The 16511-nt window shown below is 46.8% G+C and overlaps 1 protein-coding gene across 3 annotated transcripts; it reads left to right on the top strand.

Annotated features, from left to right (window-relative positions):
• Positions 1-1269: 1269 nt before the first annotated feature.
• ERCC2 (ERCC excision repair 2, TFIIH core complex helicase subunit) lies at positions 1270-16252 on the top strand. Of its 3 annotated transcripts, XM_042440909.1 has the most exons (23): positions 1270-1394; positions 2294-2393; positions 2673-2750; positions 3504-3566; positions 4405-4518; positions 5186-5302; positions 5634-5750; positions 5930-6053; positions 6198-6294; positions 7022-7155; positions 7600-7768; positions 8548-8666; positions 10087-10156; positions 10574-10643; positions 10791-10892; positions 11343-11406; positions 12020-12141; positions 12608-12700; positions 12948-13020; positions 14063-14133; positions 14678-14821; positions 15193-15336; positions 15909-16252. In XM_042440909.1, the coding sequence occupies exons 1-23, from the start codon at positions 1390-1392 to the stop codon at positions 15999-16001; spliced, it is 2283 nt and encodes a 760-aa protein (XP_042296843.1). In that variant the 5' UTR covers positions 1270-1389; the 3' UTR covers positions 16002-16252. The 3 variants fall into 3 exon arrangements, with proteins under 3 accessions (XP_042296843.1, XP_042296844.1, XP_042296845.1); XM_042440910.1 differs by lacking the exon at positions 10791-10892; XM_042440911.1 differs by lacking the exons at positions 1270-1394; positions 2294-2393; positions 2673-2750; positions 3504-3566; positions 4405-4518 and adding an exon at positions 4529-4677.
• The last annotated feature ends 259 nt before the right edge of the window (positions 16253-16511 follow it).

Here is a 16511-nt window from a genome sequence, read left to right on the forward strand (position 1 = left end):
TGTTTCCCTATGGGCAAGTATTCCCCAATGATTCCCTATGGGCAGGTGATCCCCACTGTATCCCTATGGGCAAATATTCTCCAATGTTTCCCTATGGGCAAGTATTCCCCAATGATTCCCTATGGGCAGGTGATCCCTACTGTATCCCTATGGGCAAATATTCTCCAGTGTTTCCCTATGGGCAGGTGATCCCCACTGTATCCCTATGGGCAAATATTCCCCAATGATTCCCTATGGGCAGGTGATCCCCGCTGTATCCCTATGGGCAAATATTCTCCAGTGTTTCCCTATGGGCAGGTGATCCCCACTGTATCCCTATGGGCAAATATTCCCCAATGATTCCCTATGGGCAGGTGATCCCCGCTGTATCCCTATGGGCAAATATTCTCCAGTGTTTCCCTATGGGCAAGTATTCCCCAATGATTCCCTATGGGCAGGTGATCCCCACTGTATCCCTATGGGCAAATATTCTCCAATGTTTACCTATGGGCAACTATCCTCCTATGATTCTCTCTGGGCAAGTCTTCTCTAATGATTTCCTATGGGCAAGCATTGTGTAAGTATTCTGGCTGAGGGATGCTGGTGGCCAGTTGGGAAATGGAGGGATGGCCTCAAACTTCTTGACAGGAGTCTTAGCAGCTTGTTTGGGGACTTAGAGGTGTTTGGGGTGTTCCCACTTGGAGGTCTTTAAGCAGAGGCTGGATGGCTAACTGTCAAAGGGGTGCTTTGATGGAAAGTTCCTGCATGGCAGAAGGAGGAGTTGGACTGGATCAGGGCCCTTTTTGGGGGTCTCTTCCAACTCTAGGATTCTTCCCTTAAGCCTTGCAAATGTGGAGGGGTGACTAAGCTGCAAAGCCTTGACACCTCTTTAACTGCCATGGCTCCCCCATCCCATGGAATCCTGGGATCTGTAGGTTTTTTTTGTGGCCAGTAGAATTCAAGAAGGATCTCCATAATAAATCGTTCTGTCTAAAGACCTTGTAAGACTCCAGGGCAGTTAAAGTGGCCTCAATCTGCAACCTATTCATAAACTGCACCCCTAAAAAACAACAACACAACCACTTTCTTGCATCGATTAACTCTGGGTTTGACTGCTTCAGCCTAACCGTAGAGGTGAGCGGAGCGGCTGCTTAGGCCTGGCTGCAAGGCAACCCAGATTGTATGTTTATGGCTTGAGCTCTACGAACTGCTGTTTGAGTGGGAGGAGCTACGGGCTGTTTTCCAGCTGAGCCAATCAGAGCGCGGCCTGGGGGAAAGGCTTCCGACCAATAGGGCGCGAGCAGGGGGCGGGGCTAGAGGCGAAGCACCACCAGGAGCTTTTAATTTGGGACGACCGGAGTGAGAACTGGCCCTTGGCGAAGTCAATGGGAGCGGAGAGTGGGAGAGACCATGAAGTGAGTATTTGAAGGGGGGAGTGGGAAATACCATTAGGGCAGGAAAACAGGGGGAATGGCTCTGAGGTTATATGTACAGATGAGTAATTCAGAGGTTGGGTTTTTTGTGGACTACATTTCCCATAATCCCCAGCCAGTAGGTGTCATGCCCTCCCTTGTATTCGATGTAATTTAGTCAAAGCTTGGAGAAACGCCTTTTTGGACTGCAATCTCCAGTATCCCCTATCCAGCAGGTGTAAGGCCTTCAAGACAAAGCTTGGAGAAATGCCTCGTTGGACTGCAGCTCCCAGTATCCCCCAGGCACTAAGTGTAACCCCTCCCCCCTTTTATTCAGTAGGATTTAGCCAGAGCTTGAAGCAATGCCTTCCTGGACTGCAATTCCCAGTATCCCCCAGACAGTAGGTGCAATTGCTTCATCCGCATTTGCATTCAATAGGATTTAGTCAAACCTTGGAGGAGTGTCATTTTTGCACTGCAATTCCCATCCTCCCCTGTCAGTAGACATCGCCCCCCTCCCTTTCAATAGGATTTACTCAGGATCTTTTTTGAGCCACAACTCTCAGCACCAGTGGCCATGCTGTCTAGAGGGGATTCTGGGAGCTGTAGTCCAATAAACAGAAAAGTTCTGGATTGAGCCCACCGTATATGAACCTTGAGGACTTAAATACCCCAAAAGGCCCTGCCTGAGCTCAGAAGCTAAGCAAGATCAGCCTCGGTTGGTCCTTGGATGGGAGACCGCCAACGAACCTCATGTGCTACAGAAGAAGGGACTGGGAAGTATAGGGCTCCAGAGAGCATGGCTTTGGGACAAGTCGGTCCTTGAGGATAGATCCTTTCCTGGAGCGCAGATGGGTGGGTTTTCCCATCATCCTAACGCCTGCCTCTTTTTCTCCTCCCAGGTTGAACATCGATGGATTGCTTGTTTATTTCCCCTATGACTACATCTACCCTGAGCAGTATTCCTATATGCTGGAGCTCAAGAGGACGTTGGACGCCAAGGTTGGATGAAAGTCGGGTTTGTTTTGCTTAAGGTGGACGTTGGTGGATTCCCCCCAATAAGTCTCCTCTTGTCCCATACAGCCCCAAAACGAGGGGCATTTACGATCGTAGGAACACCTGTGAGACAATTCTGTAGGGTCGTATCTGGGGTTGAATGGAACCTGGCCTTTAAAGCTGTTTTTGTATTGTGTTCAGGACCAGATTATCAGTAGAAGAAGATGCAGACTTTGTAGTGGTTTTGTATGATGTACATGTGCCTCCCTCCTGTTTCTCTCCCAGGGACATGGAGTACTGGAAATGCCCTCTGGGACTGGGAAAACCATCTCCCTCCTGTCTCTCATTGTGGCTTATCAGCGGGTGAGTATATCTTGGTGGCCCCAGCCAGGTGCCCTGCAGATGTGTAGGACTGCAGCTCCTAGCATGCTATCTGTTGGGAATTGTAGTTCAGCGCACTTGGAGGACTGAGCCTGGGAATGTTTATTGTTTAACCTATTGCTCTCGGAGCCCTCCTCTTTCACACTGTACCCTCCAACAGTTCACTGATGAAAAATAAGGACACGTGCAGCAAACTTAAACCAGAGTGTGGCCAAGATGGCAAAAGCTATGAATGAGGAAGAATGCACAAGCTAGGAGAGGCTGCATCGGTTTGCTTTTGCCTGAGCCTACTGGGAAAAGGAAGGTTCTGCCTCCTCCTATCCTCTTCTCCGCTGCAGAGTTAATGGGGTGCAAATTACTTTTGCACTTTGAACTCAGTTTGGGGAGTAAGCTGAAGGCAAGGGTCAGAAGTGGGAAGAAGAGAGAAAGAAAAAGTAGGACATTTGAAAAGCAGATGGAAAAGTGGGACGCCAGAGGATTAATTGGGGCTGTTCCTGCCGAATTAGGACAGTTGGTGGGTACGTTATATGAGGATAATGACAGTGACATAACCTACTGTCAATTAAATTTTAAAAAATGAAAGTAGGTGAGTGTGCCATCAGTAGAAATCAAATTCAGAGATGGCTGGCTGCTGCCTGCTACCCCCCCCCCCAAATGGAGGTTATCCCCCCCAATCATTTTGCTCCATCAAAAAGGAGGTTTCCAAGCAAACACTGTGTTCTTTCTCTTCTCCAGGCTTACCCTTTGGAGGTGACCAAGCTCATTTACTGCTCCAGAACTGTGCCAGAGATTGAAAAGGTAACTGGGGTAAACAAAATCAATCAATAGATAGATAAACAATAATGTCAAGCGTGTGCGTAGCTCTAGCATCTGTTGCAGACTCTGGAAATCAATAATAACAAAATACTATTTTTTACCTGCCTCTTCTCAGGGCTTGAGACAGGGTACAACCTAGATTAAAATGCAATACATAGCTAAAGACATGAAACCATTTGAATACCTAGATTTAAACACTTAAACAGAGGAAATGGAACATGCTTGGATTACAAATTCCAGAATCCCTCTAGTGGCTTCTCCTGGCTCAGGGATTTTGGGAGTTGTAGTTGACAAAGTGATTCCCCCCACCATCTTTCTTGGTTGCCAGAAAGGGATGGATATGGGGTTGAAAGGGCCTTAATGTCCTGAAGGTACTGATCTTGGAAACTAAGCAGAGGCTGTTTGACACCACTTTAACTGCCATGACTCAGTGCTGTGGAATCTTGGGATTTGTAGTTGGGGCACCAGAGCTCTCTGACAAGAGAAGGCTAAATATCTAGATTACATAACTACAAATCCCAGGCATAGCATTGATCCATGGTGATTAAAGCAGTGACAACCTGCATCAATTCTTCTGAATAGATAGTCTGGTTATTCCTTGGATGGGGGACTTGCCAAGGATAGCAGGTGGTGCAAACTGTGTTTCAAAGGAAGGCAATAGCAAAACCACCTCTGAGCATTCCTCAGCTCAGAAAACCCCATAAAAACCACAGGGTCACCATATATGGATGGGTGTTTGGAAGGCATCCACACATGCAGGGAATGGGAAGGGAGGAGTGAGAAGGCACTGGCATAACAAATGTGTTACTCTCCGCAACAGGTTATTGAGGAGTTGCGCAAACTTCTGGATTTCTACGAGAAGCAGACGGGGGAGAAGATGCCGTTCCTTGCCTTAGCGCTCAGCTCTAGGAAGAACCTTTGCATCCACCCCGAAGTAATTCCCATTGAGTTCAAAGACCCAGGCTTATGCAGTTGGGTTCAAAAGGCTGGTCTGCATCTCACCCGCCGTACCACCTGCAATGGCACTCAACAGAAAGACCTCTGCTCCATGCCTCTACTCTCTTCACCCTCTTCCTATGTAATCTGTCCAGAAGTAATTTTTCCAAGTCTCCTTTTATTCCCTTTTCTTTACCCCTGATTGTTTGTGTGAAATGTGATCACAGCAACCCAGATGTCCACACTTGCTTCATACTATACTCTTCCCACTCCTTTGCCCCTGTTCTCTCAACAACCCTGTGAGGTGGGCTGGGCTGAAAGAAAGTGATCAGACCAAAGTCACTGAGCAAGGGTTTTTTGGGGGGGCTCATTAGCAATTTGAACCCAGGCCTCTGTTGTCCTGGTCTAAAGCTGCTACACATCACTAGGGCTGCATTTGCACTGCAGAAATAACACAGTCTGACACTACTTTAACTGTTGTGTCTGCATGCCATGGAATCCTGTAGTAGAATTTGTAGTTTGTTGTGGCCCCAGAGCTATTTATTTCGCAGGGCAGGCTAAATATCTCACCAAAATTACACGGGGCAGGAGGACGGGGGGTCTGTAAGAAACACTCTTTTGTTCACACTTAATGGGTTGGGGGGGGTCTTTATTTCTCATTGTAGGTGAGCTCCTTGCGTTTTGGGAAGGAGGTGGACGGAAAGTGTTTCAGTCTGACGGCTTCATATATACGGGTCCAGCATCAACAGGATAGCAGCGCTCCTTCTTGCCGTTTTTTTGAGGTACAGGGGTGCCATGGACAAAATGGGCATTGGTGCGGGGCACACACAGCAAAACTTCTATACCATTAGACTGAGGTGACCAAATTCTCTGGGGAGCCCACATCCATCGGAGTAACATCAGTTTAAGGGGCTTGCCATATCCTCTTATATCTATATCAAGACTAAATCTATCCTCAGTTGCTCCAGAGGAAATGTCCAGGAGGAGGTAGGAAGTTCCATCTTCTGATCATGTGCCTGTTGCCTCCTTCAATCTTTTGCTTGAACATGGATACATTTCACTGGATTCACATTTTAGCTCTTTATGATTGCCACTTCCTTCTCTCCCTGGCAGGAATTTGATGCCCACGGTCGCCAGCTGCCCATTCCGTACGGAGTGTACAACCTGGACGACTTGAAGGCTTACGGGCGGCAGAAGGGTTGGTGCCCATACTTCCTTGCCCGATATTCGGTAATGTACCTGTCATATTCAACTGCAAACTTGCACCTTTGTCTTTCTAGCTTTCCTTTCTGTCCCAAAGAGCTAAAATTTTAAAAATAAGGGTTATAACAATGGATTTATTTGGATGTAGTGTCTACTTTGATCCCAGTTACAGTTCTGAACTCCTCTTTCTCTCCATGTTGGAGCAGATTCTTCATGCTAACATTGTGGTGTACAGTTACCACTATCTCTTAGACCCCAAGATTGCGGACCTGGTGTCCAAGGAACTGGCCAAGAAGTCGGTGGTTGTCTTTGATGAGGCTCACAATATTGGTACGTGAGAGAGTGATAGTGGAGAAAGGACATTTGGTATCACTTTAGCTGTTCAGCTTTTAAGTTATAAAAACAAGAGTCTCAGTTTGGGTGGGGGGAAAGGAGAGGAGGAGGAGGAGGATGACAGTTCCTCTTGGTCCACAGATAATGTCTGCATTGATTCCATGGGGGTCAACATCACGCGCAAGATGCTAGATCGGTGCCAGGGGAACGTGGCCACGCTACAAACTGCCATCCAGAAGTGAGCAAGGAGATCTCTTCCCCTTCTAGCCCTGGTTGCATCTCAAGCGGTGGCATTTAAGAATGCCAGAATTCTATCCCCAAATCATCCAGGTTTTGCCAACTTCTGTTGTTCTGGGATCCCAGCAAGCATTGCTTGTGCAATTTCAAGCATAAATGTTTGCATCCCTGAGTGCTTAGAAACTTGATTTGTTTTTTCCATTATGAAAGGTGAGAATTCACTCCAGGAGCTCATTTGGAAGAGACCACTCTAGGCATTTGTAAGTCCTCTATGGTTAACTTTCAGCAGATGCATACCGTCGAATTGCACCAGAGAACCTGGAAAATGCCTAGAGAGATCATATTTTCCCCCATCACCTGTGAGCGAACCTATGTTATACGAACCTGTTTAATACATGATCCTACTGTAGTACGAAATGTTCTGCTCAGTTCCCAGCTGACCTTGTTATGGGCACTGCTTAGATGAATTGAAGCCCAGGGGTCCATCTGGTTCAGTGCTAACTGACAGCAGTCTTTCAGACTCTTGGGGAAAGGTCTTTCCCAACCACACCTGGTTGATGCCATAGAGCCAGCCCCTTACATGCAAAGCAAGCATTGCACCCCTGAGTTGCAGCCATTCCTCTTAATTTGTTTTGTTCCCCAGTGCCACTTAACCTGTATCTCCTTGAAACGGCAGCTCTGCCACCTCCGTCCTCCCTAAAAGACCCTCATTGTGCCCTTCTTTTCAGCATCAAGGAAACAGACGCTCAGAAGCTAAAGGAGGAATACCGGCGCCTGGTGGAGGGGCTGAGAGAGGCCAACGTTGCACGAGAAACGGATGTCTATTTGGCCAACCCAGTACTGCCAGATGAGATTCTCCAAGGTGTGCATCTGTGTAGTAGGAGATTAGGTGCTATGTTGCTCTGCCAGGAAGAGGAAACCACAAACCCATGCACTGTCTTGGTGCTAATATTTTTGCTATGCTGATAAACAGTTGTTTTAGCTCCTTTTATTAGATAGATAGTAAAGACAATGGTCACAAATGTTTTACTCTGGTGACCCCCTTTACATCTGCAAGCGGATGTTGCTCCCCACTGCGTGATCTAGTATATGAATACAAATATTTTGTTATTGTGTGTCTTCAAGTAATTTTTGACATGGTGACCCTAAAGTGAACCTATCATGGGGTTTTCTTGGCAAGGTTTGTTCAGAGGAGGCTTGTCATTGCCTTCTGCTATGGTTGAGAGAATGTGACTTGCCTAAGGTTGCCCAGTGGGTTTCATGGCCAAGGCAGAGAATGATGTGTCTGGTGCTCTGTTTTGGACAGAGGCTGTGCCGGGCAACATCCGAACTGCAGAGCACTTTGTTGGCTTCTTGAAGCGCTTCCTAGAGTACCTGAAGTCCCGCTTGCGGGTCCATCATGTCATCCAGGAGAGTCCCCCGTCGTTCTTGAAGGACATCCACGAAAAAGTCTGCATTGACCGCAAGCCGCTCCGGTAAGTAGGAAAGGTATGAGTCTGCATGGCCATGCCTTCCTTAATGGAGTCTATCCACCTGTAACACAGTCTTCCTCTTTTCCTACCCGTCCCCCCTTCATCATCCCAAAGTCCAGAACACAAGCAGATTCCAATGTTTAATGGGAGAGGGAGGAATATTGACAATTATTCACACTGGTCCAAAAAGCATGTATTTCAAGTGTTGAGAAACCCCAAAGAGAAGAACCCTAGACTAACAAGATTGTTTGCTGTCCTGCACAGAGGACACTATGATTATGATTTTTCCCTGTGCAATGTTTGCACATAGTTGATTTGCATGCAAAACAATATTTTCCACACAGGAGATAATATTTCTGTGTTTATTTTCAATGTAGAAGGAAGCTGTTTCTTGCCAGAAAATCTTACTTTCTGGGTAAAACAACCACATACTAATTTTGTATAGAATATCTCTGAAATTGCAAATAGGCTTTGAGAACTGTGCTGTTTCACAATACTTGATTTTACAATACAGTGCTCCCTCGGGTTACGAAATTAATTCGTTCCACGGCCGCTTTCGTAACCCGAAAAGCCTTCGTAAGCAGAAAACCCATAGGCGCTAATGGGGAAAAGCCGCGATTTCGTGTGAAATAGCGCCGAAAAGCACCAAAAATTTTTTCGTAACCCGAAAAAACATTCGTAACCCAGAACAGTTATTTCCTATGGGATTTTTTCGTATCCCGGAAATTTCGTAACGTGGGTATTTCGTATCCCGAGGTACCACTGTACTGCTTTCCTGGCAGGTTCTGTGCCGAACGGCTTCGCTCCCTCCTTCGCACGCTGGAAATTGCAGACATCTCCGATTTCTCCCCCATTACGCTGATATCCAACTTTGCCACGTTGGTCAGCACTTACTCCAAAGGTAAGAGGAAATGTAGTGAGAAACATTTCAGATGCATTGATTTTCTTCCTATCAGCTTTCTTCATAGTCTAAAAGCTTTCTTCACAATTTAAAAATAGTACTTTTCCTAAACCCTGGCTTAATGGGATCCTCGCACCTAGTAACTTTCTCAGAGGCCACCAGGCGGCTCTCCATAGCATTAGACCTGACAGTGCGCATGTACGAAAGGCTATGCGCCATCTCATCAGACCAAGAGGCAAAGAGAATGGACTCTGTGTGTATGTACGTGTCTGACGTTGTCACAACATATAAATACTGGTTAAGTCTCTTAAATGCTTAGTGCTGAGGCCAAGTCAAGCCTTGCCACCTTTAAGAAGCTTAATTTCTTCCTTCTTGGTGCTCAGAGGGGAAGGTTTCCCTGGTCTGTTCCTGCCCTAGAAGTCCAGACCTCTCCTGACTTGGAGAGCAACATTTCAAACAAATGAAGAGCCCCCCCCCCTCAGTCCTTACAGAACTTTTTGCATTGAGTTGCAGAGGACTGCAAAGGGGGAGATTGTGGTGCATTTCAGGCAACCAATCTTGACAAGTTCCTATTGCCTTTTGGGCCTTTTACAAGCCATAATGACTACCACCTTGCCAGAAACACACTTTTTTTTTTTACCATTGCAAAAAAGCATAGCCATGGGAGTCTGGAAGGAGGGCCAAAGTTAGCAGCTGAGCAGCCCTAGAGAGCTACAATTCATCTGCTCCTGAACTAAAGAGAGTCTGGGATATATTTATTTGATTTGTAATTCCACTTTTCTCTCTCTATGGGACCAAAGGGACTTACTGTGTGAGTTAAAACAAAATAACTAAAGCGATATGTGGTAGGAAGGTTTTGAAAAAGCATTAAACAAACAAATGTTAATTTGAAAAAGTTAAATACATATTGCATAGTAAAAATAAATAAAACAGCATTGCCTATTTTTTTTTTATCCCAGCTAGTAGACCCTGTCAATGAGCAACTAGGGGCCTGAACAGACCAGCCAAAATGAAGCTGCTTGGGGTCACTTTGGAGGTATGCTGTTTAAATGGTGCATGCGTCCTAAGAGGCCGGAAGCTGCGCCAAAGCCATGCTCCAGTCCTAAGGACCAGAGTGCAGCTTTGGCGCAGCTTCTGGCCTCTTAAGATGTGTGTGTCATTCAAACAGCATACCTCCAAAGTGACCCAAAACAACTTTATTTTGGCCTGTCTGTTTGGGCCCTAGGAATCCTTGTTGCCTAGAGGGGGAAGTGTACTAGCAAAAATTACCTGGCTCACTTTGCAACAATGAGGACTAGTCTTGCCTCCCTTCACTTTTTATTTTAATCCAAAGAAAGCTGAGGCATAAGAGAGTGTAACGTTTTTATTGTTGACAATGCACAACCCATCCCATTGTGTGTGTTGTTTTTCCTGTTAACAGGTTTTACCATCATCATCGAACCCTTTGATGATAGGACTCCCACCATTATGAACCCAATCCTGCACTTCAGGTGAGAGTCCTGTGCTGCATTCCTCTCAACCTGCAATCTTGGGTCCTTTCTGCAGCTGGCATTGGGTTTCTCTCCTCTCAAAGAAAAGATGGAGAAACATTTGCTGAATTGCCTGCAAGTATCATGGTTCTGTTTAGATATCATGGCTTGCAGCCTTTGTCTTAACCCAGTCTGTCCTAACTTGGTGGTCTCCAGAGGTGCTGGACTACAACCCAACTGACTGTGGCATCCTGGTTAGGAGGGCACCAGGTTAGGAAAAGCTGGACTTGAAACTGCTCACATAAAACATTGGTTAGTACAGTGGGCCCTTGTTATCCACTGGAGTTTGGTTCCAGGACTTGCGATGAATACCAAAATCTGTGGATGATCAAGTCCTATTAAGTAGGCCTCTCCCTTCACTCCCTTTTCTCTTTCTAGCTGCATGGATGCCTCCATTGCCATCAAGCCAGTTTTTGAACGGTTCCAGTCGGTCATTATCACTTCGGGTGTAAGTAGACCTTGTGGGGCAGAGAAGATAATGTTCCCCTGCTTTGTCTTTCCCTACAAATCTCAATTCTCTTATTTCCCTGCACGGAGTCTGTGACAGGCGGTGGTGATTTTCCATCCACCCAGTTTCCTCCTTTCTCTGACACAGACCCTTTCCCCACTGGATATCTATCCAAAGATCCTGGACTTCAGGCCGGTTACTATGGCCACGTTCACCATGACCCTCGCCAGGACCTGCTTGTGCCCAATGGTGAGTGCTAGGAGCCAAGCAGAACGAAGGAGTTGCCCCATCTTAGCTGCCATCACTATCACCCTCACCATAGCAGAAACAAGATGTCCGCTCTCCTTAGAACTGGAATAGTGAACCTCCCATCAGGGTAGGCAAGCATGGAGTACCATGGGGCATAGTTTCAGGTGCCATCTTGAGTCCTGAGGTTGGGACTCAGCTGGCCTCTGAAGTGGGGGTACAGTGTGGTTCACAAAGGGGGACTGAAAGAAGAACCCCACCCTAAGCACTGGCTGGGAAAGCTCCAGCTGATGGTGTTGGGTGTGATGTCCTTTCCGAGGCCTCATCCATCCTGCCCACCCTTACAATTTCCCAACCATTGCTTCTCTGAAAACACTTGCTTACTCAACATGAATGGCCCTTGGTTGGCATTCTCAACAGAAGTGTTTTCTTCCTGGTCTATTTCCTTTTCAGATTGTGGGGCGAGGGAATGACCAAGTGGCCATCAGCTCCAAGTTCGAGACCCGTGAAGACATGGGTAAGAGGTGCTGCTCTTGGCAAAGCAGGGCAACCTTAGGGATGGTGGGGGAATTGAATGCTTGGTGCTTTCTTTCCATAGCATCTTCTCTGTGTACATTGGCACTTCTCAAAGTATGAGAGGAGACAGGTCCATGCCGCAGGAAGACTCCAGACTAGAATGTACTTATTACTGTTTGTTTTGTTACCTTCCTCTCCCTCCCCAGCAATTTAACTTAGAATTATAGAGCTAGAAGAGACTCCAAGGTTCCTATATTCCAACCCCTTGCCATGCAGGAATATGCAATCAGAGCATTCCCTGTGACAGATGGCCATCCATCCTCTGATTAAATTCCTCCAAAGAAGGGGACTCTATCACCCTCCGAGGCAGTGTCTTCCACTGTCCAACAGCTCTTACTGTCAGGATGTTCATCCAAAACAACTATAGGAGCACCTTGCAGGTCTTAACAGCTGGTTTTGGGTGGAAAGCAAGGCCTTAGTGAATAGCCCCTTGGGCCACATCAGAACAAGACATATGTATGTGTAACCTTGAGTTACACCAGGCTGGTGTCACCAACACTATTCCAGCCCTCGTGTTTGTCCCCTTCTTGAGACGGATCTTGGTTTCCCGGCAGCTGTGATCCGCAACTATGGCAATCTGCTCCTGGAGATGTCTGCCATTGTCCCGGATGGTATTGTGGCCTTCTTTACCAGCTACCAATACATGGAGAACATTGTGGCTTCGTGGTATGAGCAGGTGGGTGTTTGGGGAGAGTTGGGAAAGTCCGGGTATTTTTATCAAATGGCCTAGAAGGTTGTGGTTGATTATTTCTTTATCGGGTTTTTTAATGGGAATATTTCTAAAGCTGTAACCAACATTGCAAATACGGTAGAAACACCCCTGGTTTATGTGTATGAATACTGATGCCCTGTTTACATAGCATTCAGAATGGCTAGCCGCAATGAAAAGCAATTTTAAAAAACATCAAACTTACCAAATATAGGGGGGAAATTGGATGCATGATACACATACAACTGCAGAGATTAAATGGAGCCTCTGTGTTCAGAAGCACCTAGTGGGTTTCCATGGCTGCATCTGTACTGCAGAAATAATGCAGTTTGATACCACTTTTAACTACCATGGTTCAGTGCTATGGAGTTCTGGGAATTGTAGTTTTGTGAATTATTTAGCTGTGTGACCTCCTCCTTCTCTGGCCTCCAAGGGGATCTTGGAGAACATCCAGCGCAACAAACTCATCTTCATTGAGACGCAAGATGGAGCCGAGACCAGCATGGCTTTAGAGAAATACCAGGAGGTGAGTAGAGTCATTTGTGACTTATGGCGATGCTATCATGGGGCTTGCTTGGCAAGATTTGTTCAGAGGGGGTTTGCCTTTACCTTCTGAGGCTGAGAAAGAGTGACTTGCCAAGATCACCCAGTGCGTTCCATGGCCCTATTCCTGGGTGAGTCTAGGGACAAAGGCAGACAAATGTAACTGCAAGGAATATGTGTAGTGGGTTTGAGTAGCGCTTGGAATAAGGTTTTTTTGCCCTGTGCGGCAGGCCTGCGAGAACGGCAGAGGGGCCATCTTGTTGTCAGTGGCCCGGGGGAAAGTCTCTGAAGGAATTGATTTTGGTAAGTGTTTGCTCTCTCTTTAAGACAGTTTTATCTTTATCTCTGTTTTCATTGTCTTCCTTTTGGAGACAAAGAGCTTTAAAAATGACTAGAAGCTTTAAAGGAGACACAGGGAGGGGAAAACATTGTCGACGGTTGTCTGAATGGGAAGTTGCATTTGCTCCTGCGTGTTGCAACTGTAGGGTAGGCACAGGAATTGTGTAGCCCTCTGGATCTAGCTGGGCTACAACTCCCAGCAGCCCTGGGCTAGCATAGCTATTCATGCAGAATGCTGGGAGCTAACATCCAGCAACATCTGAAAGCCTACATGATTTTCACCCCTAAGTTTATAAGTAGAGGCCCATATTTTGCTTTACCTGTTTAGTTATATATGTGCTATGAATGGACTTCTATATCTTGGTGTGGTAGGTTTGGGAGGGCATTTACAATTGTGAAAATAGTGCCACAATAGTGACTATGTAGTGTTAGTGAATATGTATTTATTTGTGGTAGTTATACCCTGCTCTTCAGCCCTAAAGGCTCTCAGAGCGGCTTACAATTATTATACACAGCAGTTATGGGTCTGTAAGTCTAGACTGTTGCTGTTGTGTGCCTTCAGCTCATCTCCAACTTATGGCAACTTATCACAGAGTTTTCTTAGCAAGATTTGTTCAAAGGGGGGTTGCCTTTGCCTCCCTCTGAGGCTGAGAGAGTGTGACTAGCCCCAATTCACACAGTGAGTTTCCATGGCTGAGCAGAGATTTGAACTCTGGTCTTCTGAGTCTAGCACAAATTGATAGTACACTACACTGGCTCCAGATTACGAATCCATAACTGCATTGCAACGTTTTCATGCTCTATGCTCAGCCGTGGGCTCTCCCACACTGGTGCCCAGAGGCCCAATTGGGGAATAAAAGTGTGGAGGTATTTCAAAGGGTACTTCAACATTTCCTGTAGGTTGAGGAATCAGGGATCGGAGAAAGGTTGACCTAAAAGACTAGCTTGATTTCCATGCCAACCAAACCCAAATCATAAACCCAGGTCCACCTTTTCTTTTCCCCAGTTCACCACTATGGAAGAGCTGTGATCATGTTTGGCGTGCCCTATGTTTACACCCAGAGCCGCATCCTAAAGGTGAGGACAGCTTGCCTTGTTCCAGGAGATGAGTTGATAGTCCTGATTTTCCGCCACCAAACTCTTCAGTCCTTTGCCTTCCGCAACAGACAGCAAAGCTGAGGGTCAGCTGGAGGATAGCTTCAGTCGAACTGAGATTCTAGGGGCTGCCAGCTGATGGCAATGAGTCTGAGACCTGAATCCCCTTCCTTAATCCCCTTCCAGGGATTAGGGAGCCCTTGGTGACATGTCTCACAGAAGGAGGGGAAATAAGCCATGAGAAAAGGCCCAGCCTCCTAGGATCTGATTGTCGACTTGAAGAGTTCAGTCCCCACTGTGTCACAATGGCTAGTGACTTGACTGGAGGCCCAGGCATATTGATGCCTTGTTTCGCATTGGTAGCTAAATGGAACCTCCCTTTGCATAGGCAGTCTACCAGTGGCTGAGAGAGAAAGGATAGCAGCAGGCTCTGTGCTCTTATGGGTTTTTCAGAGGCAGCTGGGTGGCTAATGTACTCTTTTTCCTCTCTCTCATTCGCACACTGTCTTCTGTCTTCTCCCACGAGGCACGGCTGGAGTACCTGAGGGACCAGTTCCAAATCCGTGAAAATGACTTCCTTACTTTCGACGCCATGCGCCACGCAGCCCAATGCGTGGGCCGGGCCATCCGTGGCAAGACAGACTACGGCCTTATGATCTTTGCAGACAAGGTGGGTCAGAAGTGAAGCAAGTGTTGTATGGAGGAGTAGCTTTGGTGTAGTAGGAGGTTGGTTCCCAGGTCTTAGTCCCTCTTCTCTGTTCTCAGCCCAAAGGAAGAAATCTCAGGGCAAGAGTGCAACCTTGAAAAGTATAATTTTTCCTCCTTTGTGAGACTTGTTTTTGGTTTGAAAGGCATCTTCTGTGAAGCTGTAGTTGGTCTTAACCTTAGGTCTCAGATTTTGGCCCTGAAATCTCAGGGCCCAGGATAGTCTTGACCTGGCAGTCCTAGTTGGGATGTTTTTTTCAGTAAGAGGAGTATATGTGCATCCACATGCGCTCTCCCTGTTCACATGAACTGTGCCCTTTTATTCTTACATGGCAGCGTTTCGCCCGGGCTGACAAGCGCGGAAAACTCCCCCGCTGGATCCAAGAGCACATCACGGACGCCAACCTCAACTTGACAGTGGACGAAGCCATACAGGTTGCCAAATATTTCTTGCGGCAGATGGCTCAGCCTTTCCGGAAGGTGAGCAGGAGAGGAATAAAGGCTCCCCATGGTTGCCGTGGGCTTAAACTAATGCCAGAGGTGGGCACAGTGCCTTGCCACGGCTGCATGGTCTCTCCCAGGCTGTTTGTTGAAGATCCTCAAGGCTCCCAGCAGCACCTGAAATAATTTGTGGACCCCTTTTTTGACTTATCTCTTCATGGTCCAGAGCATGCTGGGAAGTACCGTCATCCCTGTTCTTGGGATGTAATTCTTCACTAATTTTGTGCTGTGAGGAAGGAATTAGTAATTTTAGCAATTTCCTTTCTGCTGCATGAACTGGACAGTTTTTGGTCAATGTTTGCAGTTCGGGGCGTATTCTGTGCAAAATCTGCACGTGGGCATTTTTTGTATGGAAAATAAATTTCTGCACAGTAATGCTGGAAATTTTGCACAGAATAAGTCCCAAATCGTAAATATTTTCATCGTTCTAGAATTCTCCTTGTCATGGTTTCCCAACACTTGAGAAATATAGTTTTCCAATCATTTTGTGACTATTTCTGAATAGTCTTTGCATCCCTGTTCTCACCTGGCTGTTGTTTGTCTCCCACCAGGAAGACCAACTGGGCCTATCTTTGCTCACCTTTGAGCAGTTGCAGTCAGAGGAGACGCTGCGCAAAGTGCAGGAGATTGCGCACCAAGTGTGAGGGCAAAGGACCCAAGGACCCCACCCACCCACCCCCATCCATGGGGGGAGAAAGGAGAGATTTGGTAGAGAAATTGAACTATCCTCAGGGTCACTGCTGCTGCTCCATCGCACTGGCAGCAGGAAAAAGAAGAGGCGGTCAGTTCAGCGTGATGTTCGGAGTGAAAAAAGACTGAAGCCAAAGGGCTGTTTCTTGTTTCAGATTACGGACTAGGATTTTAATAAAGAGGTTTGTGGGTTTTGGATAAGAAAGGTGGCTCTCTCTCACTCTTTTCCAGCATTGATGAGCAACCATGATGGAGAAAAGGGAGCATTTTTCCCCTTAGCACTTCCCCAGTGGGTTGGAGGCATGTCAGAGGTTCTTTGCTAACCACCTTTTGGGATCAGTAATTTAGGGGAGGGCCTTCAGGGACCATGCTTTGGGGTGCCAAAGGCCATACCTTGCCCATAGATGTTCCTTTAGGGGAGTGTTGGAAGATGCTGTTTGTTGGGGTGTTCCTTCTTCCACCCT

The sequence above is a fragment of the Sceloporus undulatus genome, chromosome 9 (genome assembly GCF_019175285.1).
Source record: "Sceloporus undulatus isolate JIND9_A2432 ecotype Alabama chromosome 9, SceUnd_v1.1, whole genome shotgun sequence".
Lineage (NCBI taxonomy): Eukaryota > Metazoa > Chordata > Lepidosauria > Squamata > Phrynosomatidae > Sceloporus > Sceloporus undulatus.